Consider the following 27,156-nt stretch of genomic DNA (forward strand, 5'->3'; position numbering starts at 1 on the left):
CAGCAGGTAACAGGTTAATGTTGGGCACCCTCCTATATGGTTACAGTGGGTGGCGGGTAATGTTAGGCACTCTCCTATATAGGGTGGAGGGTTCATTTTAGGCACCATCCTATATGGTAACAGTGGGTGGAGGGTTATTGTTAGGCACCCTCCTATATGGTTACAGTAGGTGGTGGGTAATGTTAGGCACTATCCTATATAGTTACAGTGGGTGGAGGGTTCATTTTAGGCACCATCCTATAAGGTTACAGTGGCTGGAGGGTTCATTTTAGGCACCATCCTATATGGTTACATTGGGTGGAGGGTTATTGTTAGGCACCCTCCTATATTGTTACAGTGGGTGGAGGGTTAATGTTAGGCACCGTCCTATATGGTTACAGTCTGGGGCTGGGTTAGTGTTAGGCACCCTCCTGAGTGGTTACAGTAGGAAGCTGATAAGTGTTAGGCACCCTCCCGAATGGATAAGTTAACAGCCAGGTTAGTGTTAGGCACCGTTCTAAATGGTGACAGTAGAGGGTAGTTAAATGTTAGGCACCCTCTTAAATGGATAAGATAGTGGTTGACTTATGTTAGGCACCCCATGCCCTTAATTTAAAAACAAAATGTGTTATAATACATACCTTTTTTTGCAGGTGTTAGGTTTGGTCACTTGATGTCATGGGTCCTTGTTTAATTCCTACTGAAGGCTGCAGAGAATGGAGCTACATAATAATGTGGTGCCACTCTCTGCATCATTCTCCTGTGAGTCCAGGGCCACATGATGTGCCCCCAAGGAGGTAGGTCCTTGATGCCCTGGTCTAACAGGAATTGAGATGAATGATGCTAGGTGTCAATTACATAGAGAGATACGGCTAATGAGTTGCAGAGTAGTGAGTCTACAGTTGACTGCACCAGAGATTAGGTGGGTGTTGCATCAAGAGCTGCTTTTTTATCTTAACATGTCAAGCTGGAGTTGGGCTTTAAAGTTACCCAACTTAAAAAGCGCTTAAAGCTATAAAAAAGCTATAATAAATGCTGAACTTGATGAGAAGTTGACACACTGAATATAGCCCAGGTCAAGGCTCCAAGTGCACTTTGCTGACACCACTTCTGCAGTATTTTACACCTAGGCACATTTTAGGGTGCATATTTCTAGTCAAAGACATAGGACAATCCTTTTTTGTAGGGGACGTGCACACAAATGCCAGGACCTTCAATCTGTTTGGCAGTCAAGGTCCCAATCTCTGCAGCATCTCTGTTAGCTGTAATCAGTAACAAGCAAGGATAGACTGTAATTAGCTGCTGCTGTGAGGATCAACTTTTCCTATCTGCAGCACCCCTCTGACACCCCAAAGGCAGGATAGCATCTCCAGAGGCCAGGGGCTGGCTAGCATTTCACCTTCGAGCCGAGTCCATAGCTAAAAGGGGAACCAAGAAATGATAATGGGTACCAGCCACTTTAGTCTTTTTAAAGTTGTACTGCAGAATGGTTAAAGGATTTGTAACCCCTAAATTAAGCCCTGCTGCTAGTCCCTCTCTTTCAAGCTCCCATTCTGCACTGTATAAGTGTTTGTAAGAAACAAAGCATCTAAATACCTTTTTGTGAAGTATCTTCAGGCCGTTCAGGTGACTCTCGGCAGCTCTGCTACTACTATCCAGGACTACAGCAGGAGGAGCCGAGCCCTCGGACGTCAGCCAGAAGTCACCTGACCGCCGAGCTTTCTGCTCGGCTCCTCCCGCTGTAGCCCTGGATTGTAGTATCAGAGCGGCTGGGAGTCACGTGACCAGCCTAAATCTACTTCACAAAAAGGTATTTAGAGGCTTCCTTTCATACACAGTGGCGGCCCGCCCATAGAGGACGCAGGGGCGCCGCCCCCCCCCCCCCCCCCCAAACACAAGCAGGAAAAAAAAAAGATTAAATTAAAAAAAAAAAAAAGTAAATTTTTCGCCCACTAGGGGCGACAGACTTAGTGCTGGGTATGGGGGGGGGGTGGGGTTTTTGACGATTGGCGATTGGCGCTCTTCTAGGGGTGTGTCGGGGCGCAGAGCAATGCCCCACTTTAACGATGTCCAGGCTGTGATTGGCACAGAGTCCAGCCTGGACCAATCACAGGAGGACATTGGACCTGGTGACGTGACTCCTGGGGGCGGTGCACCGCCCCGGCGTCACGATCACCTTCCGTTCCTGCCCGCGGCCCGACGCAGAGAGAGAGGACTCAGAGCGGCGATCGACTCGCAAGCAAGAGCAGCGTAACCCGCGCGGAGGAGCTGACCATCGGACGGATCAGACATCGGAGCGCGAGGAGGAGTGAGTGAGCCGTAGCCGCCCGCGGCCAGGATGGTAGGACACGTCCTGAATGGCTCACCCCACCACAGACCGGCAGTCGACTTCAGGCAGTCCGCAGGCGCAGCTAGGGAGGGTGAGTAGACACATGCCTGTACATTGAGCTGTGCCATCATAAAAGAAAAGAAAAGGAGGCGCAAACACCTAGTGCATTACCCGTGGTACTGTTAAAATTGGTTTAATAAAAATGCTGAATGCATACTCACAAACATGAAGAATAAAAATCGTATTGCAAATTCCCGTCACCCATGTGTTGGACCATGTCCTGGAAATTGCGACCGCTAACGCGTTTCGGGAGTCAAGCTCCCTTCCTCAGAGCTGGTCATGTCATAGCAGATTGAAGTTTATATAGAGAGTAGCTCAGTGTTCCTCTGCCTCTTCCCCTCCCATGCTCCTCCCTCCCCCCCGGAAGGAGGGGGCGGGACCATCCAGTGTCAACAGAACTACTCCTGATGGGCCTGTGTCTCAGTCCTCATATCTCTATGGCCTCCAATAACATGTTTCACGCCTCTTACCACACATCCAATGGAGACTGTCTCACAAGCACACAGCCACAACCTGCACATGTCACAACAAATGCCAAAACAAATGCCACAACACAGGGGACCCCAAGGCTGGGAATACGGTCCAGGAGCAACACCTGGACAACGTGCACACAAATGTCTCACGCTGTCACACAAGTCCGTGTACACTCCAGACATGCCCCTTCCAACAGGACCTGCAGTGCATGCACAACTCACCAGAACTTCCCTGCGAACACTCGTGTCTGACTGCACTGGAAGCGATAGCAGTGTCCAACTGTTGGCCGCTCGCATCTTCACCCTCAGGGCCCTCACAAGCCGGAATGTGGCTGGTGAAACTGATTGAGTGCGCCATGGCTCCTCAGAAGCCATGATTTCCTCGAGGGATCGTGGCTTCCTGGTCCCGGAACGCACGCCATCTCCTCTGCGTTCCAGGACCTGTGTGGCATCGTCATCTGTAGAGCGGGGCGGAAGCTCTATGTGAGGCCCGCCCCCGACCGTATCCATGGAAACGTGTATGCAGGCTCGACTGGAGCCCTGGTTAAATGCACTGCCATCTAGCGGTCAAACTGAAAACTGCACTGCTCATATTACTTGTTGAAACTTGGACAGTCCTGTCCATACGAACGGTTGTGTCCCCCAAGACATCATTGTCCCAGGTACCAAAATAAGGGCCACATCTGTTTGAAATTGGGTCCTATGTTGGTTAGTGGCCCTATTTACCCTCTGTATGTAAATGATGTTACTTAAAAACGGCCGTGCTATATACTTGTGTACTTGAAGTTCTAATTAATTGCCATCATGCCTGTACATTGAGCTGTGCCATCATGCCTGTACATTGAGCTGTGCATCATGCCTGTACCATGACCTCAAAGTCACGCAATTTTTTTACCGCGTTCTTTGCCGCGAAGCAATACCTTTTACATTTTTCTTTTTGCGCCCCCCCCCCCCAAATTTTTGAGCACCAGCCGCCACTGTTCATACAAACAGGAAGTGCAGGAAGGGAGCTTGAAAGAGAGGGGCTGGCAGTGACATTTTACTTTTTCAATAACAGCAGCAGGGGGGGAGCGGAGACAGAGACACAGACTCTCAAGCTGACAGGCAGGGAGGGAGCAGATGCGGATGACAGAGGCACGCAGACCACAGTAGTCAGGGCTCAGCAGCCATGATTATCGTGGTCAGAACACAGAGGAGGACACAGAAAGTGGCAGGATAAGCCAGGTTTTTAAAGTTTCCAGAGGGGTAGGTTGGACAGCACAAACACTGTGCTGTTTAACCTGCTAAAAGGAAACAGGATCTTTTTCTTTTTTTAGGGTGACAAACACTTTAGGGAGGTGAGGGCTAGGGGTCCCAGATAACGTAGCAGATCACTTACAGACTCTCCAGATCAATGTCCAGCTTCACAGTGTCAGAACCTTTAGCCGACACAGCAACACTGTAAGCACATTCTCAAATTTCAATGTGTTCTCCAAGTGAGTCACCAGGCCCTTCAGAGAGACCAGCTTTCTTCCTGGCTCTCTCCAGCAAGGGGTCTCCCCTGGATCTCCTCCTTGGCACAGCTTCCTTCAGACCAGGCAGGACAGCTTCAGGACCACTTCAGCACACATTAGGCCCCAAACCAGGCTATTGAGCCTAACATCAGAGCTCCATCCAGCAGCACCTTCCTAGACCTCAGCCCAAGGGAAGAGAGCAAGTACATGGCCTGTCCCAAATATTTATATCTTCCCCCAGCATGCACCAATGGTCTAAACCTCCTACTGGTTTGGTTGAATAAAATAAAAATATTCATAACTTAGTTTTGTTTGTGAAATCTCATACTATGACCAGTGATATCAGTGACATCTACTGGCCATAGTGAGAAATGGCAAGCTAACTTGAGCTAAGGGAAAAACCAAGTGAAAAACTATCGGTCTGAGCTAACTACAGCCCCGTGGAAAACAAAATTGGCATAGTAGCCCCTATTTAGGATAAGGAGGCTACATATAAATAACACATGGTTAACCCCATTGTATCCCTAACAAGCCCTCATTCACTGCTTATTTTCCCTGTTATCCCTAGCTAGTTTTATTTTTTTTTTAAATAATTGTTTGTAACAAATATGTCATCTGTATTGTGTTTCATATGGTCTTCCATCATAACAGGGGTCTTATGTATATCTGTGTGTGTCAGTTGTGACCATCTACCGCTTATGCATCTGTTTTTATTGTAATATTACTCTACTACAGTTATTTTAATTTTGTTTAGCTTCACTTTTCATTTTACTACTGTTACAGGTAGGCTGAAAAGCCATCTGCTGTCAGGATACACAGGAGATCACATGTGCTGATTATGGATCCCCCAATGCCATGCTGACCCTGAACCTTTAAGGCTTTTTTTTTAATAGCAGCAGCCCTTGCTGCCCCTCCAAAAAGAGATTACGAGTTCTCTTCACTGGAACTAAGGGGCCAAGCTCAACCCCTGAAAAACCACCCCACACCCTAATCCCCCCTCCACCAAATGATTTGGACCAGTGCAAAAAGCAAGGTCCATAAAGACATGGATGAGCGAGTTTGGGGTGGAAGAACTTGACTGGCCAGCACAGTCCTGACCTCAACCCGAAAGAACACCTTTGGAATGAATTCGAGCGGAGACTGTGAGCCAGGTCTTCTCTCCAACATCAGTACCTGACCTCACAAATGCACTTCTGGAAGAATGGTCAAACATTCCCATATCCAGTGATGGTGAACCTTGGCACCCCAGATGTTTTGGAGCTACATTTTCCATGATGCTCATGAACACTGCAGTGCAGTTGAGCATCATGGGAAATGTAGTTCAAAAACATCTGGGGTGCCAAGGTTCACCATCACTGCCAAGGACACAGTCCTAAACCTTGCGGACAGCCTTCTCAGAAGAGTTGAAGCTGTTATAGCTGCAAAGGGTGGGCCAACTCAATATTGAACCCTATGGACTAAGATTGGAATACCATTAAAGTTCATGTGCGTGTAAAGGCAGGCGTCCCAATACTTTTGGTAATATAGTGTATGCCAACTGTGTATTTAGTGGTTTGCCTCATGTTCAGTTTTAATATACAGGTACTCTTTACATTTCTGTAAATAGTTTGCTTGCCCACATGACTGACAGGTTCTCCACCTGGCCGCCCACCCAGCCCATTAAAGTGATTTATGTGCTGTTATTTTTAACAAGAATTTGCAATCACTCAAATCCCAAATGCTGTCCGCTCTGCATACTGTAAGGCGATAAGCTCAATTAAACAGGGCAATGATTCGCGGTTATTTTTTACCTCTTGCTCTCTTTAGATTTGCGTTTTTCCTCCATATATCTGTGCGTTTCTAATCGACTTTCTGGCGTGTATTGCGTAGGCTCCTGCCAAAATGCTTTGTCCTCCTCATTTTCATCTGCTGTTGTGTCCCGGTCTCCTGGGGCTACTTCAGGACAGTTTTCCTTGTTCTCAACACAATCTGGTCTAAAAAACAAATAGTAATAGTCCTCAAATAAAACTGGTTATAAAAATGTATGTTACGGATGTCCTACGTGAAACCTATAGTTTTATTTTATTTAGAAGATATACAAAGCATTTGAGAATATAATCAACCTATTCATCTGGGTGTTGACAAACTTAAGGCTCCATTCACACCCGAGCGTATCGTTTACAGGCGTTTTTTCGGGCGTTTTTTGCAGGTGTTTGGAGGCAGGCATTGACATCTAACAAAAAGGCTTGTAATCTGCCAAAAAAAAAGCTCATGTACTTTTTTTGAGCTTCAGGCGTTTTGCTTCAGATGACAAAAAGCTCATATGTGAACAGGGGCCATTGAAATGAAGGAAAACAAGTGCAGTATCTTACATTTTATTTGAAGTAAAAGGGTTAAGAACACTTACAGAAAGTAAGCCAAAACAGGTAGAAGAGCAGCTGGAATAGATCCGTGATACCGTCCGGGATCAGGTGAGCCGATGCTCAGATGAGCAGAGAAACGTATTGGATTTATGCACTTGATACGCTGTCATCTCACTACTGGTTGGACCATCCAGGTAGTAATGGAGAAGTTTTTTCAACCAGTACTGGTATCAAGTGCATAAATCCAGGACTTTCAGAACCAGACCACTATTTCCTAGATGCTGGCTACGGCATGCCGGACGCATCGGATATCTTTCCCCATTTACCTGTTATTGAAATCTCGGTTGTGTCCCTCACACCGACACCACGGGCCTCACACCCTTTTCTTCCCTCGCCCTTCCTTCTCTCTATCTTTTACTCTAACATCGTTCCCTCTTGTTCTTTCCCTCAGCCTCCCTCCCCCCTCCTTCCTTTCCCACCCCTCCCCCCCACCCTGATGCTCCCCCTCTCCTGCCCAAGCCATGGTCCCGACCACCCCCGGGCTGGCGCACTTACCTCCATTGCTCCCCTCTGTGGGTTTCTTCGTAATTGCCCACCCCAAGATGGCCTACACACACTTGATGGTTGCCCCCTATGCCCGGATACAGTGTGTTCCCCCTTGGGGGTGTCCGGACACGGGGGTGCCACCGCTGCTCTTGATTTGCCTTATTCCACTGCCAACAGAGGGAGTGGTGAGGTCACGGAAGTAGATGCTGCTGTGGACAACTAGTTTGCATCTCTCTGCTGATGTAACAAAAAGTCGAAGTAACCAGGATTTTCAACACTGGATACACAAAAACGTACTCAGTCAACGGATTGAAGCCTCTGATGACACATTATGCAAACTGTGACGAAATCCACCAGGATCACACAGTTCTTTGAAAAAGAGGGTGACGCCGCCTGTTAGCAGCATACGGTTCCCGCTGCAGTTTGAGTATCAAAGAAAGGTGCATTGACATGCATCATTCGGGCTTAAAAACATAATTGGTGATTTATCCTTGAGAAAGGCCCTCATCGGGCCGAAACGCGTAGGACTTACTAGGATCATACACAAGATCCTTTTCCCTTATTTTGCTTTGGATTCTGTTTATCCCCAACCTGGAAAATAGAAACAGCAAAATAGGTGGATCTCCATCACTGTTTTCAAGTCACAATTTTTCCATACTTTATCTGACTGCACACTATGGGCTTTACCCATACACCAATTGTCTATGGGTCATCCCATCTTTAATATGTAATCTGTTATTATTATTATTATCAATAAATTTTCTTCTTTTTCAACATTATTTTCTAACCTACTCTTGCCCTTAAAGTCCCCTTACCTGGGTTTGAGGCACCCACATCCACAACAATTTTACAAGCCATGGTCCCGACCACCCCCGGGCTGGTGCACTTACCTCCATTGCTCCCCTCTGTGGGTTTCTTCAGAATTGCCCACCCCAAGACGTCCTACACACACTTGATGGTTGCCCCCTATGCCTGGATACAGTGTGTTCCCCCTTTGGGGGTGTCTGGACATGGGGGGTGCCACCGCTGCCCTTGATTGTGCCTTATCCGTTCCACACCCCGCCACAGTAGAGGTCAAAACGGTTTTTGACTGTATGTTCTCCCTACAGCTCTACACCAGAGTATGGGAATCAGGATTGTCCTCGCCCTACTAAACGGTTTATACTACCTGATTTGTGATGATCTTGTATACTACTGTACTCCACTGTATGACTATGTCGTGGTTTGTTCACCCACTCCTGTATTGTGTTCGTAATGATACTGTTTTTTGTTCTTGCTACGCTTTGTACCACCCAAAGTGATGTTCACTTTTTCTATCATTCTATTTTAGTTCAATAAAATGTTTTGGAAGAAAAAAAAAGTGCATAAATCCAATACGTTTCTCTGCTCATCCGAGCATCGGCTCACCTGATCCCAGACGGTATCACGGATCTATTCCAGCTCCTCTTCTACCTGTTTTGGCTTACATTCTGAAAGTGTTTTTAACCTTTTTACTTCAATAAAATGTAAGATAATGCATTTAGAGGCGCCTTGTTTTCCTTCACCTTTCTATAGAGCTGCTTCTTCTCTCAAGTGCTGTCTGGGTGCAGATATCCATACGCTGTCCACCTAGATCCAGGTCTTCACCCCACGGAAGCGCCTGCATACATCTCTTATTTATCTAGCCATTAAAATGAATGGGATTTTGCTTGTTGGGCTGTTTTGAGACTTCAGAGATGAGCGTTTTACGAGCTGAAAAACGCTCAGGTGTAAACAGGGCCTAAAGCCCAACTGAACTCTCAGTTGAAATCAAATACATTCCAGGTTCCAACTGTAGAGAAGAACCTCTGCTGTGTGTGTGTGTGAAAGCAGCAGTCTCTCTGCAGAGATCCCACACACCCCCTGCTGAGTCAGAGCCAGAGCTCTTCAATCAACAGGGAGAATGAGTTTTGCTTATGGCATATCTTTAGCTCTGACCCTGCAGGGAATAAGTCAGACCTTTGCAGAGCAACCCCTGATTCAACACAGAGAGCACCCGAGTTCCTATCATTTAGTGCATAGGACATTGGAACAAGCCTATATGACTCTACTATGCAGGAAAACATAGGAACTGGGGTGCAGAAAAAAAATAGGTGCTCTGGAATGATAAGTCAAAGTGTGAAATAGTTGGATGTAGCAGGAGGCAGTTTTTTGGTGAATGGATGGAGAGCGATATAAAAAGGAGTAAATTCAATGTTCCAAGTGAAAGTGCATTGTGAATGAATAAATTAATACATTTTGCAATGTTAATATCATAACCCATATGACAAACAAAGACGGAAAAAAGTCCATAATAAGTGAAAAAACGGAATTTTTGTAAAATCTTACCTGTAAAATTCCTTTCTCTGAGTCCTCCGACAGTCGCCGCCTCTTCATATTCGTCACATATGGGGTATTAGACTTTGCTCCGAAGGAGTAGCTAGGCAACAGAATATGTTAACATTAAAGCTTTTAACATATCCCACCCTCAAGGGGTGGTCCCCTCAGTCAATACCCTCCTACTTCCTGCAACCATATCTCAGTTTCAGTGGAATAGCAGTAGAGTATACAACCAAACCCCAAAAGAGGGGCGGGGGCGGCGACTGTCGGAGGACTCAGAGAAAGGAATTTTACAGGTAAGATTTTACAAAAATTCCATTTTCTCTTACGTCCTCCGACAGTCGCCGCCTCTTCATATTCGTCACATATGGGGACGTCCCAAAGCAGTGCAAACATGAGGGGTGGGAAACGCATCCGCGCCGAAAGGCAACGCAGTCTCCGCATCAAAGAAAGGAACCTTACCAAAGGAAGGAAACCAGCTGGGCTACAGGAAAAACAAGTGCTCAACAGGAGCAACAACCCAGGAAAAGACAAATAACCAGGGGATAAAAAACTTATCCCAACAGCCAGAGGTCCCCAACAAGGGACCCTAGGGAATCGCCGCACTAAGAACCTTGCGGCCAAAGGAAGCATCCGCCGATGCCTGAACATCTACTTTGTAGAATTTTGTGAAAGTGTGCACGGTCGACCAGGTCGCCGCCTTACACACCTGGGCTACAGAAGCCCCATGACGACAGGCCCAAGACGTACTCAGAGATCTAGTAGAGTGCGCCTTCACAGGCACAGGGGGAACCTTCCCCTGCAAAGCATAGGCCTGTTCAATGGTCTGCCTGATCCATTTGGCGATGGTAGAGGCCGACGCCGCCATGCCCTTCCGAGGACCCTCTGGAAGAACAAAAAAGGAGTCCGTCTTTCGAAAAGACTCAGTCGATTTAAGGTAAACCCTTATCGCCCGAACAACATCCAAAGAATGTAATCTCACCTCCTTTGGATGTTTAGGCTTCGCGCACAGCGAAGGCAAGACAATATCCTCATTAAGATGGAATTCCGAAACTCGCTTCGGAAGAAAAGAAGGATTAGGTCGCAAGACCACCTTATCCAAATGAACAACCAGATACGGAGACTTGCAGGACAAAGCCGCCCGCTCCGACACTCTGCGAGCCGAAGTGATCGCAACCAAAAAGGCAACCTTTTTGGACAACATAGACAACGAGATCTCCCTGATCTGTTCAAAAGGAGCACGTTGTAACACAGATAGAACGAGATTCAAGTCCCAAGGGGGCAGAGGATCCCTCCTAGGAGGAACCAGATGCCGCACTCCCTGAACAAAAGTGCCAACCAAGGAGTTGGAAGCCACGGGACGTTGAAACAGAACGGCCAGCGCAGACACCTGACCCTTTATCGTAGCCAGCGTCAAACGCTGATCGACACCCGTTTGAAGGAAGGACAGCACTCGGGAAACCGAGTACGTGCAGGGTGAAAACCCCCTGGACTCACACCAGGCAAAATAGGCCTTCCAAGTACGGTAATAAACCTTCCCCGAGGAAGACTTCCTCGCGTTGATCAAGGTATGAACGACCTCTGGGGAGAGACCCTTCTCCTTCAGGACCTCGGTCTCAACAGCCAGGCCGTCAAAGCCAGCGACTGTAAAGCAGGATGGTATATCGGTCCTTGAGACAGGAGATCGTCTCAAAGAGGCAGACGCCACGGGGCGTCGACCGCCAGATTCACGAGGTCTGCGTATCAGGACCGGCGAGGCCAGTCCGGTGCCACAAGAATCACCGTGCTGCGTTCCGAGTGTAACCTGCGAAGGAACCTGGACAGCAACTGAATCGGTGGAAACGCGTACATCAGCCTGTACTGATGCCACGGGGCCACTAACGCGTCCGACGCGTCTGCCCGAGGGTCGCGCGTCCTTGCCACGAACCTTCTCACCTTGTTGTTGAGACGAGACGCGAACAGGTCCACATCTGGAAGACCCCACTTCGCGCACAACATCTGGAAGACAGCCGGGTGGAGAGACCATTCCCCCTGATCCAGGGTCTGGCGACTCAGATAGTCCGCCTGCCAGTTCTCCACCCCCGGAATGTGAACCGCCGTTATCGCTGGGACATGAGTCTCGGCCCAAGACAGAATGTCGGTCACTTCTCGAGCCGCTCGGGCACTCCTGGTGCCCCCTTGGTGGTTGATGTAGGCCACCGCCGTGGCATTGTCCGTCTGCACCCGAACCGGGCAGCCCTGCAGCCGGTCCGTCCAGCGATGAAGACAGAGATTTATCGCACGCAATTCCAGAATGTTGATCGGAAGGGAGGACTCCCCCTCCGACCAAGTCCCCTGGGCGGACAGAATGCCCAGAACACCTCCCCAGCCCGACAGGCTGGCATCCGTGGTGATTACCGTCCACGAGATAGGACGAAACGACTTGCCCTCGGACACCATCGGGGACTGGAGCCACCACAGAAGGTCTCTTCTGGTGCGATGACTCAACGAGATTTGAAGATCCAGAGATTGAGGTCGCCCGTCCCACATGGACAGGATCTCCGCTTGGAGACCCCGCGTGTGAAACTGGGCGAAGGGAATCGCCTCGAAGGCCGAGACCATCAATCCCAGACATCTCATGCACGTCCGCAGAGACGAGTGCGGAACGTCCCTGAGGGACCTGACTTCCTCCTGAAGAGTTCTGAGTTTGTCTTCCGGCAGGAAGACCTTCGCCTGCACCGAGTCCAGAATCATTCCCAGGTAGGGAAGACGAACCGACGGACTCAGTGTCGACTTTGGGAAATTTATCGTCCAACCAAACTCCTGCAGAGTTCGCATCGTGACAGACAGGTCCTTCTCCAGACCCTGGCTGGTCGCAGACCGAACCAGAATGTCGTCCAGATACCCCAGGACAGAAATGCCCTGGGCCCTCAATAATGGCAGAACCGGTGCAAGCACCTTGGTGAAGACCCGCGGAGCCGAGGCGAGACCAAAAGGCAACGCCACGAACTGGTAGTGATCCTCCGCAATGGCAAATCGAAGGTACCTCTGGTGACCCTCGAAAATGGGGATGTGAAGATACGCATCCTTCAAATCGATGGAGGCCATGAATTCCCCCGGAACCAGGGCAGCCACCACCGACCGCAGGGATTCCATGCGGAACTTGCGAACCCGCACAGAGCGGTTCAGAGCCTTCAAGTCCAGAATTGGACGAACCTTGCCCTCCTTTCTGGGCACGGTGAACAGATTGGAATAAAACCCCCGAAATCTGTCCCGATGAGGCACCGGAACTACCACTCCCTGAGCCCTCAGGTCCCGCACCGCCAGGTGCAGGTCCCGTAAACGCTCTGGAGACAGTTGAAGATTTGAGGGAAAAAATCTGCTCTCCGGCCGAGAGAGAAACTCGATCTTGTAACCAGATCGAACGATCTCCTGAACCCATCTGTCCCGCACGCGGGCCAACCAGGGCTGAAGAAAACCGAGCAAGCGTCCCCCCACCCCAAAACTGGGTGAGGGCGCCCCTTCAGGCCGCACTGTTATGGGCTGCGGATCCGGATTGACCGGACTTCTGTTTTCCAGACCAGGGCTTCTTCGGAGAGCCTTGACCTTTGAACGGTTTGCCCTTGTAGTGCGACCAAAAGGCACGAAAGGACCCCTGAGGGGGCCGAAAATTAGCATGCTTCTTCCCAGAAGCCCCCTTAGCCTTGGGGAAATGGGGCAAGAGAGTGCTCTTACCTCCGGTGATCCCCTTAATCAACACATCCAAGGACTCCCCAAAAAGGCGAGACCCATCATAAGGCAGATTGGCTAAGGTCTTACGTGAAGACTGGTCCACCGACCAACATTTCAACCAAACCAGGCAGCGAGACAACACCGCCACGCTGTGCACACGTGCAGCCAACGGGACTAGGTCCAAGTCCGCATCACACAGATACATGACACCCTGGTGGATTTGATCCACCATATCCAGGGTCGCCGGCGAGGCCGAATCGGCCACTAGGACGCGCCTAAGCATCTGCGTCCAACTTGCGACCGCCTGGGCCGCCATGAGAGAGGCAAACAGAGCCTTAAGCATAGAACCCGCAACAGAATAAGTATGACGGGCAAGAGACTCCAATCTCCTATCCGTGGCATCATGGAACACAGGGGAATCCTCTGCAGGAATCGCAGTGGATTTGTTTAAAACAGCAATTGTGTGATCCACTGGGGGTGGCACACACCACCTTTCATCAGTGGAAGGCGAGAAAGGATAACGCAGCTTGAACCTACTTGGTACAGCAAAAGGTTTGCGTAGATTGCGCCATTGTTCCTTAACAGCGCGCTGAAAATCATCATTGCAGGGAAAAACCTGCGGCATCCTGCGTTTTCTCTGCGTCCCATAAGCCGCCAAGGCAGCGGGGGGACACACTTCATCCTGCAAACGCAGCGTTTGTTTTATGGAAGCAATCAATTCATCCATGATTGCAAGCTCTTCAGGCGAGCCAGGGGGAGAATTATCAACCCCTTCAACTTCAGCCTCCACCTCGGACCCCACTAGATCCAGGGAGGAGCGGGACCCCGATAAGGAGGCCCCGGCCATAACAGCCCCATCACCTTCACCCTCAGAATCAGAGGAAAGAGAAACTCTGGGTCTTTTAGTAGATTGAGCAGCCACCAGCATCTGCACCTGAGCAGCAAGGCCAGCCACAATAGTGGCTAAATCCCCCCCTGGGGGGGAAACAGCGGTCCCCTGGCTTTCCACCAAGGCGGTAGGAAATTTGCCCTTCTGAGAATCCATTGCCCCTATTACAAATGCCGGATAATAAAGGGTTAACTGCCCCTTTAACAAGCGCGGCGAGCGCAGCCCACCGCACCACACACAAGCACAATGAGACCCCCACAGGGACAATAAAACTGACACAGGCAATGGATAAGAAGGATATAACCTGAGGAGACCCTCGCCGCTGCTGCTGCCTCGATCGGTGTTCCTGGGGAAGAGGAAGTGATGCTGCCAGGGCGCTCTTTGAAAGCCTATGGGAGGCTACAAGAAAATGGCCGCCATGCATGTAGAACATGCGGCCGGAGCGAGTGTAGGCAAAATGGCGCCGTTTGGCGCCGAAACCGCCGCTCCACAGTACAGTAATGCACACACGTCATCCATGTATAAAAAACATGTTAGATCGCCGCAGCGATCGCTGTATAGTGCCCAAACATGTCCAAAACATGCCCCACAGCACACAGCTTCTCACACTGACAAGGCTGACACACACAGTGTCACACAGCTCCCCCCCCCCCCCCCTTGCAGCCCACAGCATGCAGCCGAGTGATAGGGAGACAAACAGTGTGAACAGAGGCAGGTTACACAGTCCCAGACTGACACCCCCCCAGACAGACAGGTCCCCACATAGATACACTTACCTCACAATGGCGTGGGGGACCCGCACAGGCGAACAAGCCGCTGCACATGAGGCAGGGAGAGTCGCATACAAGACGCACAGAATGGGGGTTAAGAAACCGCACAGCGTCCAGTGAGGTAGCCACCTCACCAATCATCCCTGCACCGAACAGGGATGGGTCGTTCACTGTGCCAGGAGCGTTACCTGGCTGAACGCTCGATGGCAGGCTGGGAAGCCACTGACCCACGACCTGCGACCAGGGGGATCAGCCCGAGACCCAGCCCGCATGATCCTCTTCATCCGAAGAACTAACTAACGCTGACAAAAAGAACAGCTAAGTAAAGGTAGAGAGAAAACTCAAACAAAAAATCAAAAAAGAAGAAAGAGTCTGGGGCACAAAGCCCCAGCACAGAGAGAGCCAGCCACTCCTGACAAGCTAGACATTGAAACTGAGATATGGTTGCAGGAAGTAGGAGGGTATTGACTGAGGGGACCACCCCTTGAGGGTGGGATATGTTAAAAGCTTTAATGTTAACATATTCTGTTGCCTAGCTACTCCTTCGGAGCAAAGTCTAATACCCCATATGTGACGAATATGAAGAGGCGGCGACTGTCGGAGGACGTAAGAGAAAAAGATGTGAATCTTCAAAGATGATTGCAAGTGTTAATCGATAGTAGTATTGGAAAAACCGTGAATAAGTCAGCCACCACCGACATCAAGGGGACTTACCAGAAAAGCTGGACCCAGTTTTAGCGTATGACTAATGGATCTACACAGACAGTGGTGTAACTACACCTGGTTAGGAAAGGAGAGGATGATTGCGGTAAATAGCATCACTTTCCACATCACAGAATATTCCATCATCAATGGGGAATGTCTTAATAGGAAATCCATGGCTCACTGTGATCTATGGATTTCCTATTGAGACATCCCCATTGATGATGGAATATTCTGTGATGTGGAAGTCTAGTGGAAAATGATGCTATTTACTGCAATCATCCTCTCCTTTCCTAACCAGGTGTAGTTACACCACTGTCTGTGTAGACCCATTAGTCATACGGCAAACTGGATCCACCTTTTCTGGTAAGCCCCCTTGATGTTGGTGGTGGCTGACTCATTCACAGTTTTTCCAATACTACTATCAATTATTAACACTTGCAATCATCCTTGAAGATTCACATCTTTTTTTCATCTTTTTTCACTTATTATGGACTTTTTTTTTGTCTTTGTTTGTCACATGGTTTATGATATTAACATTGCACATGTAGCACCCTCCTAGGTAGGTGCTAGTGAGAGAGTATAGTTTTGAGCTCTGTCTGCTTACCAGAGGGGCTGCAGGTAAATTTATATTGTTCTCTGCCTACCAGAGAGCAGGATCTGTTAGTGAGGTCTGCTCATTGTAGAGTGTTTCACGCTGGTCCAATAGGGAGGCATGTTGGACAGTGGGAGGAAACCTGACGAATGGGTGCATAGGCTTTTGATACAGTCCTGATGATTGGCAGAAGGCCGGTCACCTCAGTGCATTCTGGGATACTGTATAAAAGCCAGGAGCACATGTGCTGCAGGGTTTTTGGCTGGAGTGCGGAGTCCCGGAGGGAGGGGGGCAGCTGCCTCCTCCTCTGTAGAGGTTTCATATGGTCGCAGGAGGTTGTCCTGAGGGCCAAAGGAGCGGTTGAAAGGAACTGAACCCAGAGATCCAAGGAAGCTGACTGAGAGGGGAGACACTGGAGACCCTGGGACTGCAGTATAGTGAGTACAGGGACTCGTGTCAAGGAGCCTGACCTGAGGGGGGCCACCCCTGTTAGTAAGAGTCAGTGGACTGGTGTCAGTGGAGGAAGAGATAGAAGATACTAGGGAGAGTGTCCTGAAGACAACTAGTTGTTCACCAAAGGCGCTTTTCCACTGCATGGAACCGTACCGGTTCGGCACGCTTTTGTGCTTTTCCACTGCGGTACCGCATGGTATAGGGTCAGAACGGTTCGGTACGGTACGGTATAGGTTTGCTTTTCCACTGCATGGAACCGAACGGTACGGTACGGTACGGCTCTGAAAAAACAGTACCTACTCGATTGTGGTTCCAACAGGTACCAAACTGGTACCATATCCCACAATCCTTTGCATGCAGTCACTACTAGCCACTGATTGGTCAGAGAATCACACCAACCCCGTTGTTATCCCACCCACTTAACTTTAGTACTACTTTAATGGAAAAGCAAACCTATACCGTACCGTACCGAACCGTTCCGACACTATACCATGCGGTACCGCAGTGGAAAAGCAAACCGGGCCAAGCAGGGCCGAGTAGAGCCGAGCCGGTACTAGCCGGTACTTGCAGTGGAAAAGTGCCACAAGTCATCTTAAGGATAAGAGACTTAATTCACATTCATCCAAGTGGCAGGATGAATCAACAGCCTGGCTGTTCCACACCTATAGAGAAGCAGAGAAGATGGGAGTCCTCAATCCCTGTAAATAGATAAAGTCGGGGTATCCCACTATTTCCTTCTCCTATCCCCATTCTACAATAAACATCAAAAACAACCCAATACCCCTGGATTGATTATTGGAGTGTGAGCCAAGGGAAATTACCAGGAAGTTGACAAAAACAGCCGCTGTAAAAACGTCACGTGTGCATGAGGCCTTACTCTGAAATAAGCTTAAAAAGGTGGCTATTCTGCATTTATCTACGTTTTTGAGCGATAAGCTTTTGTGGGAGTATAGTTTTGCTAAAAAAAAAGCTAAAAAACGCTACAGCTTAAAAAAGCTAAACGCTGAAAAACGCTACTGCAAAAATGCTGTAAAACTCCTTCTATAGCTTCATCTTTCTACTGACGTTTTAATAACATCCAGTGTGCATGAGGCCCGAAAGCTGTAGCTGTAGAAGGAGTTTTTCAGCTTTTTTAAAAAAAATTATACTCCCACAGAAGCTTATATCTCAAAAACTTAGATAAATAGTTTTTTGTTTTTCACCGATTTTAAGGCCCCATGCACACAGGGCGTTTTTGCAGCTGCTGTTAGTAGCGTCAGACATTTTCTTTTTTTTTTTGCAGCTTAAAATTGCCCCTCCATGTTATTCTATGGCCTCATGCACACACAGGCTTTTAGGAGCTCCAAGTGGCATAGGCGTTTTTAAGCTGCAAAAAATAACCCAGGGCCAGTGCGTTCAGGAGCAGCAGCGTTAAGCTGTAAAAACGGCTGACGCTACTAAACGCGCCTAAACGCGGCTTAACGCTGTATATCGGCTTTTAGCAGCGTCAGGCGTTTTTTAAAATATGAAAAATGAAAAATGTGATTGGTCACAAATAGAAGAGGGTTGTGTTTATTTAAAAATGCTGCTAAGTGCCGACATTGACGCCAATGCGAAATGCTGCTAAAGGCGCGTCTGTGACGCCATTTTTTCCTGGCGTCAGAAATAGCTTTGCAGCTCGTTTTTTCTGACGCCCTGTGTGCATGGGGCCAAAGCTTTTATCAGAGTTAGCGCGTTTTACAGCTGAAAAACTCCTCTAAAAACACACTAGTTTTGTTTTTTGTTTTTCCAGCCAGAAAACGCCCCTGCTAAAAACTGCTGATAACAGCCAGTAAACTCCCCAGCATGTTCTCCTATGTCTCCATGCACACATAGGCTGTTATCAGCAGTTTTTGGCAGGGGGGGGTTTTCTGGATGGAAAAAAACCCAAAACTAGTGGGTTTTGAGAGGAGTTTTTCAGCCGTAAAAACAAAAGATGCGGTTAACTATTGCTTTAAAGTAAAGTAAAAAAAAAAATTTACATAAAATACAATAAAATTATTTTAAAGTAAAAACGAATGTTTGTGACAGTTTTTTTGCTTAGAAATGCATTAAATACCCTTTTTCACACAGTAAAAATGCTGCTTCTTGCCCTCCCACAGCAGTGCTCTGATTAAATGTGAGCCTAGGGGAGTGATTCTAACTGTGGGGGGTGGCGCATTTCCACTGCATGGAACGGATCGGTTTGGTGCTTTTGTACTGCATGGTACTGCATGGTGCGGGTTAGAACGGTTCGGTACGGTTTGGTATAGCGGCGCTTTTCCACTACATGGTACGGCTCGCTTAAACAGTACCACCTCGGTTGGGGTTCCAAGCGGGCCGTACCTATACCATATCCCACAATCCTTTGCATGCTGCCTTGATTGTTTGTCACTACTACCCACTGATTGGTCAGAGAATCGTTGTAATCCCACCCACTTACTACTTTAGTGGAAAAGCAAACTGAGCCGTGTAGAGCCTATACAGTGCTGAAACGTGCCGACTCATACCACGCAGTGGAAAAGCAAACTGAGCCGAGCAGGGCCAAGCAGTGCCGAGTGGAGCCGAGCCCGTACTTGCAGTGGAAAAGTGCCATAACTGTATGGGGGCGGGGCTTATGGCATGACCATAGAGACCTGTGATCCTATATAGAAGGATCACAGGAGCTCTGTGATTATTCCAGAGAGAAGAACGGTCAGCTGTGTTTACAACATCAGACCATCCTTCTCTCTCAGCTGGGAGCGATCACGGGTGCCAGGCGGTAGTCAGAGCCGCCTGCCCCATGCATCGGAGTCCCCGTTGCCAAATGGGGGCGGGAGCGCGCCGGCGGCGGCGCGCTCGCCCTCTAGCTCCAGGCGCGTGGACATCGTAGCCCTACATCGGTACGCACAGGACGGCCAGCCTGCCGCAGTATATATGCGATGGGCGGTCCGGAACCGGTTAAACTGAAACGATTGTTTTACAAGGTGATTGTTTACAATCTCTTTAAAGACTCTGTGACTGATAATTATCCCGTATTCTGTAAAATCAAGCAAGAGAATTTCAGTGTTTGACCTACAAGGTGTTGTTGATGTCTGTGTACCAGCGTCCATCGAATCCCGGCTTCCTCTCTGCCGGTGACTTGTTAGTGGTTTGTTTAGCATTGGATTTTTTTTGGGCCTCTTCTCTCTCTCTGGCCCTCTTCAGCACGTAAGCCTCCTCTTGTTCTGTGATTTGATGCTGCACTTGGCCATAATCCTGCAAGGCCTGGATCCGCTCTGAGCGCTCAATCTCCTTCCCATCCAGCCACTTCAGAAAGAAAAACAATATTATGGTTTCATCTCAACACCAGAGCAGAGAAATAAAAGACAAATCATTGAACCTCCGGAGCCCGAGAACCTCAGCTGAAAGCAACGAGGCAACGTGTGCCAAAGTCATAGAGATCCAGCTTAAATAATTCATGGCCCTTGCACTCTGGTGATCAGTGAGATCATGCAGTGTGGGCCATTCACCGCCACATGCAATCCTCCTAAAGCAACTCAAGGAACAATCTTAGTGAAGTATTCATGAAGAATTGATGTTTGGGTTCATCCTGACAATTAAAGAGAAAGTATTCAACCTCTTTAAAATGTTGATTTTTAATTAACCTCCCTGGCGGTCTGATTATGTCAGGATTTCAGTGCTAAAAGCGGTACATTGTGTTGCATGGAAGTCTGTTGTTTTATATTTTTAAACTCACCTTCCTCTGCGATGCCCCGCCCTCCTCCCCCGCCTTCCTCCCGCTGTCCTCCCCCGCCGCCCTCCCTGCCGTCCTCCCCCGCCGCCCTCCCCGCTGTCCTTCCCGCTGTCCTATCCCGCCGCCCTCCCCCGCCGTCCTTCCCGCTGTCCTATCCCGCCGTCCTCCCCCGCCTTCCTCCCCCGCCTTCCTACCCCGCCTTCCTACCCCGCCGTCCTACCCCGCCTTCCTACCCCGCCGTCCTCCCTCGCCGTCCTCACACTCTCTCCCCGCTGTGTGCTCGGCCGATGCCGGCACCTGTCTTCCGGTTCCCTTCCCTGAGAGCGTTGCGACGCAGGGGGGTGGAACCGGCGGCAAATTCAAAAATGTAAATATACCAAATGAGATTATAGAAAGCTGTGATCCTGACGGATTACACTGTATCATCCCATTTCACCACAGGATTTCACCTGGTGACTTTTCCAGTGCCCTGCCTGTGCTTTTCCAGTTCTTTGTGCCTGGAAAATAGAGAACGACCATGGCGTCCAAAAAGCGTTCTTTTTGCGCAAAAGCGCTTTTAGACGAACTGGAAAACAGCGACAGCGCAACGGAGTTGCTTGAAGAACTGAGCGATAGCGATTCGTGGGAAAATTTGTCATCAGGTACGGAATGTGATGACAGCGACGATTCTGAAATCTCTTTCTGGCACATCGCTCCTTTGGAAATTCTGAAGAATCATTTGATATCCTTCCCAAATTCCACAAGCGATGTGCCAGAAAGAGACATCAGAATCGTCGCTGTTCTCACTTTCCATACCTGATGACAAATTTTCCCACGAATCGCTATCGCTCAGTTCTTCAAGTAACTCCGTTTCGTTGTCGCTGTTTTCCAGTTCGTCTAAAAGCGATTTTGCGCAAAAAGAACGCTTTTTGGACGCCATGGTCGTTCTCTATTTTCCAGGCACAAAGAATTGGAAAAGCACAGGCAGGGCACTGGAAAAGTCACCAGGTGAAATCCTGGAGTACATTGCCATTCTTTGCAATACGGCACTGTGTTACTTTACCTGGTAAATGCGAGCTTGTGCGACGCTGTACCCAAATAAAATTTATGTATCCCCCCCACAAATAAAGCTTTCTTTTGGTGGGATTTGATCACCTCTGCGGTTATTTTTTGCGCGATAAACAAAAAAAGACCCACAATTTTAGAAAAAAAAACACTGTTTTTTACTTTGCTATAAAACACTCCCAATAAAAAAAATGTAAAAAAATCTAATTTCTTCATCAGTTTATGCCAATATGTATTCTGCTACATATTTTTGGTAAAAAAAAATCCCAGTAAGTGCATATTGATTGGTTTGCGCAAAGGTTATAGCGTCTACAAACTCTGGGATTTTATTGAATTTTAATTTTTTTTATTGTTTTTACTAGTTATGGTGGTGATCAGCGATTTTTAGCGGGACTACGACATTGCGGCAGACAAATCTGACACTAAGTGACACTTTTTGGGGACCAGTGACACCAATACAGTGATCAGTGCTAAAAAAAAATGCACTGTCACTGTATAAATGACACTGGCATGGAAGAGGTTAACACCAGGGGGATCAAGGGGTTAGGTCTGCTCCTAGGGAGTGCTTTCTAACTATGGGGAGAGTGGATGCACTGGACAAAAAGAGTGATCTGTGTTTTAGCTTAGCTCAAACACAAGATCTCTCTTTGACTCCCGGACAGAACATCGGTCTGCCTTGTTTACATAGGCTGGCCGCCTTTCTGCCTTTCCTCTTAAACAATTAGCGGGTCCCGGCAGCCATTTCGTGCCCTAGATCACGTGCACAAAATCACGTACATGTACGTGATTTTGTGCGGGTGAGCCACCCTGCCGCAGTATATATGTGGTGGGCGGTCCGGAAGCGGTTATAGAGAAGGGTTTTCAGGGATCGTCTAAAGATGGATAGATTAGGAGATAGTCAGACAGATTGGGGTAGGAAGTTACAAAGGATGGGAGAAGCTCAGGAGAAGTCCTGGAACATGGGAGGAGGTGACAAGGAAGCTAGAGAGCAGGAGGTCTTGGGAGGATGGAAGAAAGTGGTTTGGATGATATTTTGAGACCAAGTTGGTGATGTAGCTGGAGGCAGAGATGTGGATGGCTTTGTAAGTTGTTGTTAGTACTTTTGAATTTAATTTGCTGGGTGAGTGGAAGCCAGTGAAGGGATTGGCAGAGAGGGGTGGAGGACACTGAACGGTTGGGAAGGTGGATGAGTCTGGCAGCAGCATTCATTATGGACTGAAGGGGGGATAGTCTATGTAAAGGTAAGCCAATGAGGAGAAAGTTGCAGTAGTTGAGGTGAGAGAAAACCAGGGAGAGAATTAGAAGCTTGGTGGGGTCGTTGCTTAAAATAGGGCGTATTCTGGAGATGTTGCGAAGGTTGAGGTGGCAAGATTTGGATAGGGATTGGATGTGGGCCTGAAAGGACAGTGCAGAGTCCAGGGTTACTCCTAGCATTGACTTATAGTTGTGTCATTGATCTTGAGAGAAAAGTCAGAGGAAGGGGAAGGTGGAGAAGGAAATAATATAAGCTCGGTTTTGGACAGGTTGAGTTTCAGGAAGTGGTGGGACATCCAGTCTGATATGTCTGTTAGTAAGTCAGCGATGTGTGAGGAAACTGATGGGGTGATCTGAGGGGTAGAGAGATAAACAATCAAAAAAGAAAAGGAAAACGGGATTTTAAAGGCCAGTGAAGGAGGAATGGTCACAAATGCGACATTAATGTAAAAAATATAATTTTATTGATTCATAAGGATATAAAGGAAAAATGCATGCATACAAATTTACATATAAAAATTGTGTTCCCGCAAGGGATACTGATACAATTTACTAAATTGGCAATACATATGTCTCATAGAGATTATAAACAATAGGTTCTCAAAATCCGACGCGTTTCGTCAGAGGCTTCTTAAGGGCCAGAGAGACCTTCAACACATTTTTTCCCATAAAATCAAGTCATGCACAAGGCACATCATCTCCCGGGGTGGGCATCGGGACAATATCAAGATGGAGAGGCCACATTCATATGTTCAAAAAGTATGTAGAGAGATACACTATAACTGAGGTACTTGGTATCGCTGATTATGAAAGATGTAGATATTCAGTATCATTATTCAGGCTAATTTATCCTGCCAATATGTCTGGTAACTTACTAAGGAGGTCACCTTCCTAAAGATACCAAGCGGCACCTTTAACCTGGTGACAGTATTGGAATTACTAGACCCTTCCACGGGATCCAAGTATCAATGTAGTATATCAATATAATTCAGCAGTGTATAGGGTCCAACAGGACCAAGACCACTAAATAGCCTTAACCAAGCACATCCTTAACACGTGGCTGCTCCCAAAGGGTAGAGAGATAGATCTGGGTGTCATCAGCATAAAAATGGAATTGGAAACCATGGGAGGCTATCACCTGACCCAGGCAAGAGGTGTAGATCGAGAATAGGAGAGGTCCAAGGACAGAACCTTGGGGGACCCCAACAGTAAGAGAAATAGGAAAGGAGGAAGTAAAGTTGTAAGTGACACTGAAGGTGCGGTGAGATAGGCAAGAAGCGAACCAATGGAGAGTAAAGATGAAATCCATATGGACTCCCACAGCTGCTGGAAACACAACTCTACAGGCAGAGAGCTGTAGTGTGTATGAGGTCTTAGGCTAGGTTCACATTTATGCCGTTTGCATAAATGTGCATTAAAGTTTGCATAAAAGTCCCTGACCCTTTCCAAAAACGCAAAAAAGCATAGATGTGAACGTGTCCTAAAGGAAACCATGTTAAATGAACTGTAGTGTGTTTCTGCAAAAAATGACAAGAAACGCATAGGTGTGAACCAGGCCTTATGGTCTTTAGTATGTTTAACCGCCTCCCGCCCACAATATAAACAAATGAAGGCGGGTGGGATCACCTCTTATTCTGGGCCAACGTCATATGGCGGGGGCGTGCAGCAATCGTGGGTGCACTCTGTCCCTGGGACACGGCGTGACCCCGATCTCGGTAAAGAACCGCAGCTGTGGCTCTTTACCCATGTGATCAGCTGTGTCCAATCACAGCTGACCACATGTAAACAAGAAGATACCGCTTATTGGCTCTCCTTGTCTCCTTGTCCTTGTCTTGTGTGAGGAGAAGAGAGCCAATCAGCAGAATCTCCTCACAGGGGAGATCTGTACAGGTAATCAGGGCAATGATCATCAGTGATGCCAATTTGTGCCCATCTGTAATGCAAACCTGTTTCCATCAGTGACACCAGTTTGTGCCCATCAGTGATGCCAATTTGTGCCCAGTAAAGGCCAATCTGTGCCCATTAGTGAAACCAATCAGTGCTGCCTTTCAGTGCCCATCAGTGCCAATCAATGACTCCCATCAGTAATGCCCATCAGTGCCGCCTATCATTGCCCATAAGTGCCACCCCTTAGTGCCGCCTATCAGCAGCACCTATCAGTGCTGCATATTAGTGCCTCCTCATCAGTGCCACCCCATCAATGCCTTTCAGTGCTGCCTCATCATTGCCCTATCAATGACACCTCATCAGTGCAGCCTATCAGTGCCCATCAGTGCAGCCTCATTATTGCCCATCAGTGCAGCCTCATCATTGCCCATCAGTGCCACCTCATCAGTGCCCATCAGTGCAGTCTATTAGTGCCCATCAGTGCAGCCTCATCAGTGCCCATCAGTGCAGCCTATCAGTGCCCATCAGTGCCGCCTCATTATTGCCCATCAGTGCAGCCTAATCATTGCCCATCAGTGCCACCTCATCAGTGCCCATCAGTGCAGCCTCATCAGTGCCCATCAGTGCAGCCTCATTATTGCCCATCAGTGCAGCCTCATCATTGCCCATCAGTGCCACCTCATCAGTGCCCATCAGTGCAGTCTATTAGTGCCCATCAGTGCAGCCTCATCAGTGCCCATCAGTGCAGCCTATCAGTGCCCATCAGTGCAGCCTCATTATTGCCCATCAGTGCAGCCTAACCATTGCCCATCAGTGCCACCTCATCAGCGCCCATCAGTGCAGTCTATCAGTGCCCATCAGTGCAGCCTCATCAGTGCAGCCTCATCATTGCCCATCAGTGCCACCTCATCAGTGCAGTCTATTAGTGCCCATCAGTGCAGCCTCATCAGTGCCCATCAGTGCAGCCTATCAGTGCCCATCAGTGCAGCCTCATTATTGCCCATCAGTGCAGCCTAATCATTGCCCATCAGTGCCACCTCATCAGTGCCCATCAGTGCAGTCTATCAGTGCAGCCTCATCAGTGCCCATCAGTGCAGCCTCATCAGTGCCCATCAGTGCAGCCTCATTATTGCCCATCAGTGCAGCCTCATCATTGCCCATCAGTGCCACCTCATCAGTGCCCATCAGTGCAGTCTATTAGTGCCCATCAGTGCAGCCTCATCAGTGCCCATCAGTGCAGCCTATCAGTGCCCATCAGTGCAGCCTCATTATTGCCCATCAGTGCAGCCTAACCATTGCCCATCAGTGCCACCTCATCAGCGCCCATCAGTGCAGTCTATCAGTGCCCATCAGTGCAGCCTCATCAGTGCAGCCTCATCAGTGCCCATCAGTGCAGCCTCATTATTGCCCATCAGTGCAGCCTCATTATTGCCCATCAGTGCAGCCTCATCATTGCCCATCAGTGCCACCTCATCAGTGCAGTCTATCAGTGCCCATCAGTGCATCCTCACCAGTGCCCATCAGTGCAGCCTATCAGTGCCCATGAGTTCAGCTTCATCAGTACACATCGGTGAAGGAAAGAATTACTGAAAAGTTTCTATTAGAAACTTAAAAAAAAAAAATGTAGGTATTTTTTCATTTTTTTAGCTAAAAATAAAAAACCCAGCGGTGATTAAATACCACCAAAAGAAAGCTCTATTTGTAGGAAGAAAAGACAGTTTTTTAAATTTAGCTTTATTTTGACCCACATGCACTGAGGGTCATTGCTTCCGGTGAGAGTTTAACCACCTCAATGCCGAGCACTTTCACCCCCCTTCCTGCCCAGACCAAATTTCAGCTTTCAGCGCTGTCACACTTTGAATGACAATTGCTCAGTCATGCGATGCTGTACCCACGTAAATTTTTGATAATTTTTTTTTTATTCCATCTTTTCTTTGTTCCATCACATTCAACTCTTCTTCAGAACCTTATAAAATATAATAAAAACAAAACAAAAACCAAAATATAGTGTAGTATATTAAAATCCCATTATACAGTATACAATAAAATAATTTCTGGGACTTTATATATGCTTTCAAAAGTACATAGATTCCAATTAAAAAATATAACCAATATCCAGCATTGGATATGATATAATATGATGTAATATGATTTCATTTTAAACCATTCTCATATCTAGTAAATTTAGTTTTACTAAATTCGGTTGTCCTTTTTGCTCACCAATGTTGGTCTCCCTCTTTCCTCCACGGGTCGCCCAGAGCTTGACTTGGAATCCAACCATTGGATTGATCAATTTGGATGATAACCCCTTGAGGGGATTTTGACATTAAATGATTTATTTGGTTGTAATGGTTATAGAGTAGTTAAATGATTTATTTTCTTCTACTGCTTTTTTTTAGCCATTGATTTGTTTTTTTTGCTTATTTTCAGCTTTTTTATGGGAATCACATGAAGATATAATTGAGGTCGGCGAGGTCCTGAAGAAGTGGGGTTTTCCACGTTGACCCTGTCACATTGACCATATTGACATTACAATTAAGATGGATGGCTGATAGTTGTATGTAAAATCATGTTTTTAAC

General features: G+C 47.9%; 1 protein-coding gene across 1 annotated transcript in view; it reads right to left on the minus strand.

Moving 5' to 3' along the window:
• The window catches only part of DNAAF11 (dynein axonemal assembly factor 11), a gene marked incomplete at its 3' end in the record, with an annotated part of 192,955 nt that overhangs the window by 116,297 nt on the left and 49,502 nt on the right, over window positions 1-27,156 (minus strand). The window contains exons 5-6 of the mRNA XM_082259018.1: window positions 19,735-19,964; window positions 6,125-6,307 (exon numbers count right to left, since the gene is read on the minus strand). Coding sequence (XP_082115144.1) covers window positions 6,125-6,307; window positions 19,735-19,964 — 413 coding nt within the window. The remainder of the gene's footprint in view (window positions 1-6,124; window positions 6,308-19,734; window positions 19,965-27,156) is intronic.

The sequence above is a fragment of the Pelophylax lessonae genome, assembly GCF_965119305.1.
Source record: "Pelophylax lessonae genome assembly, chromosome: 5".
Lineage (NCBI taxonomy): Eukaryota > Metazoa > Chordata > Amphibia > Anura > Ranidae > Pelophylax > Pelophylax lessonae.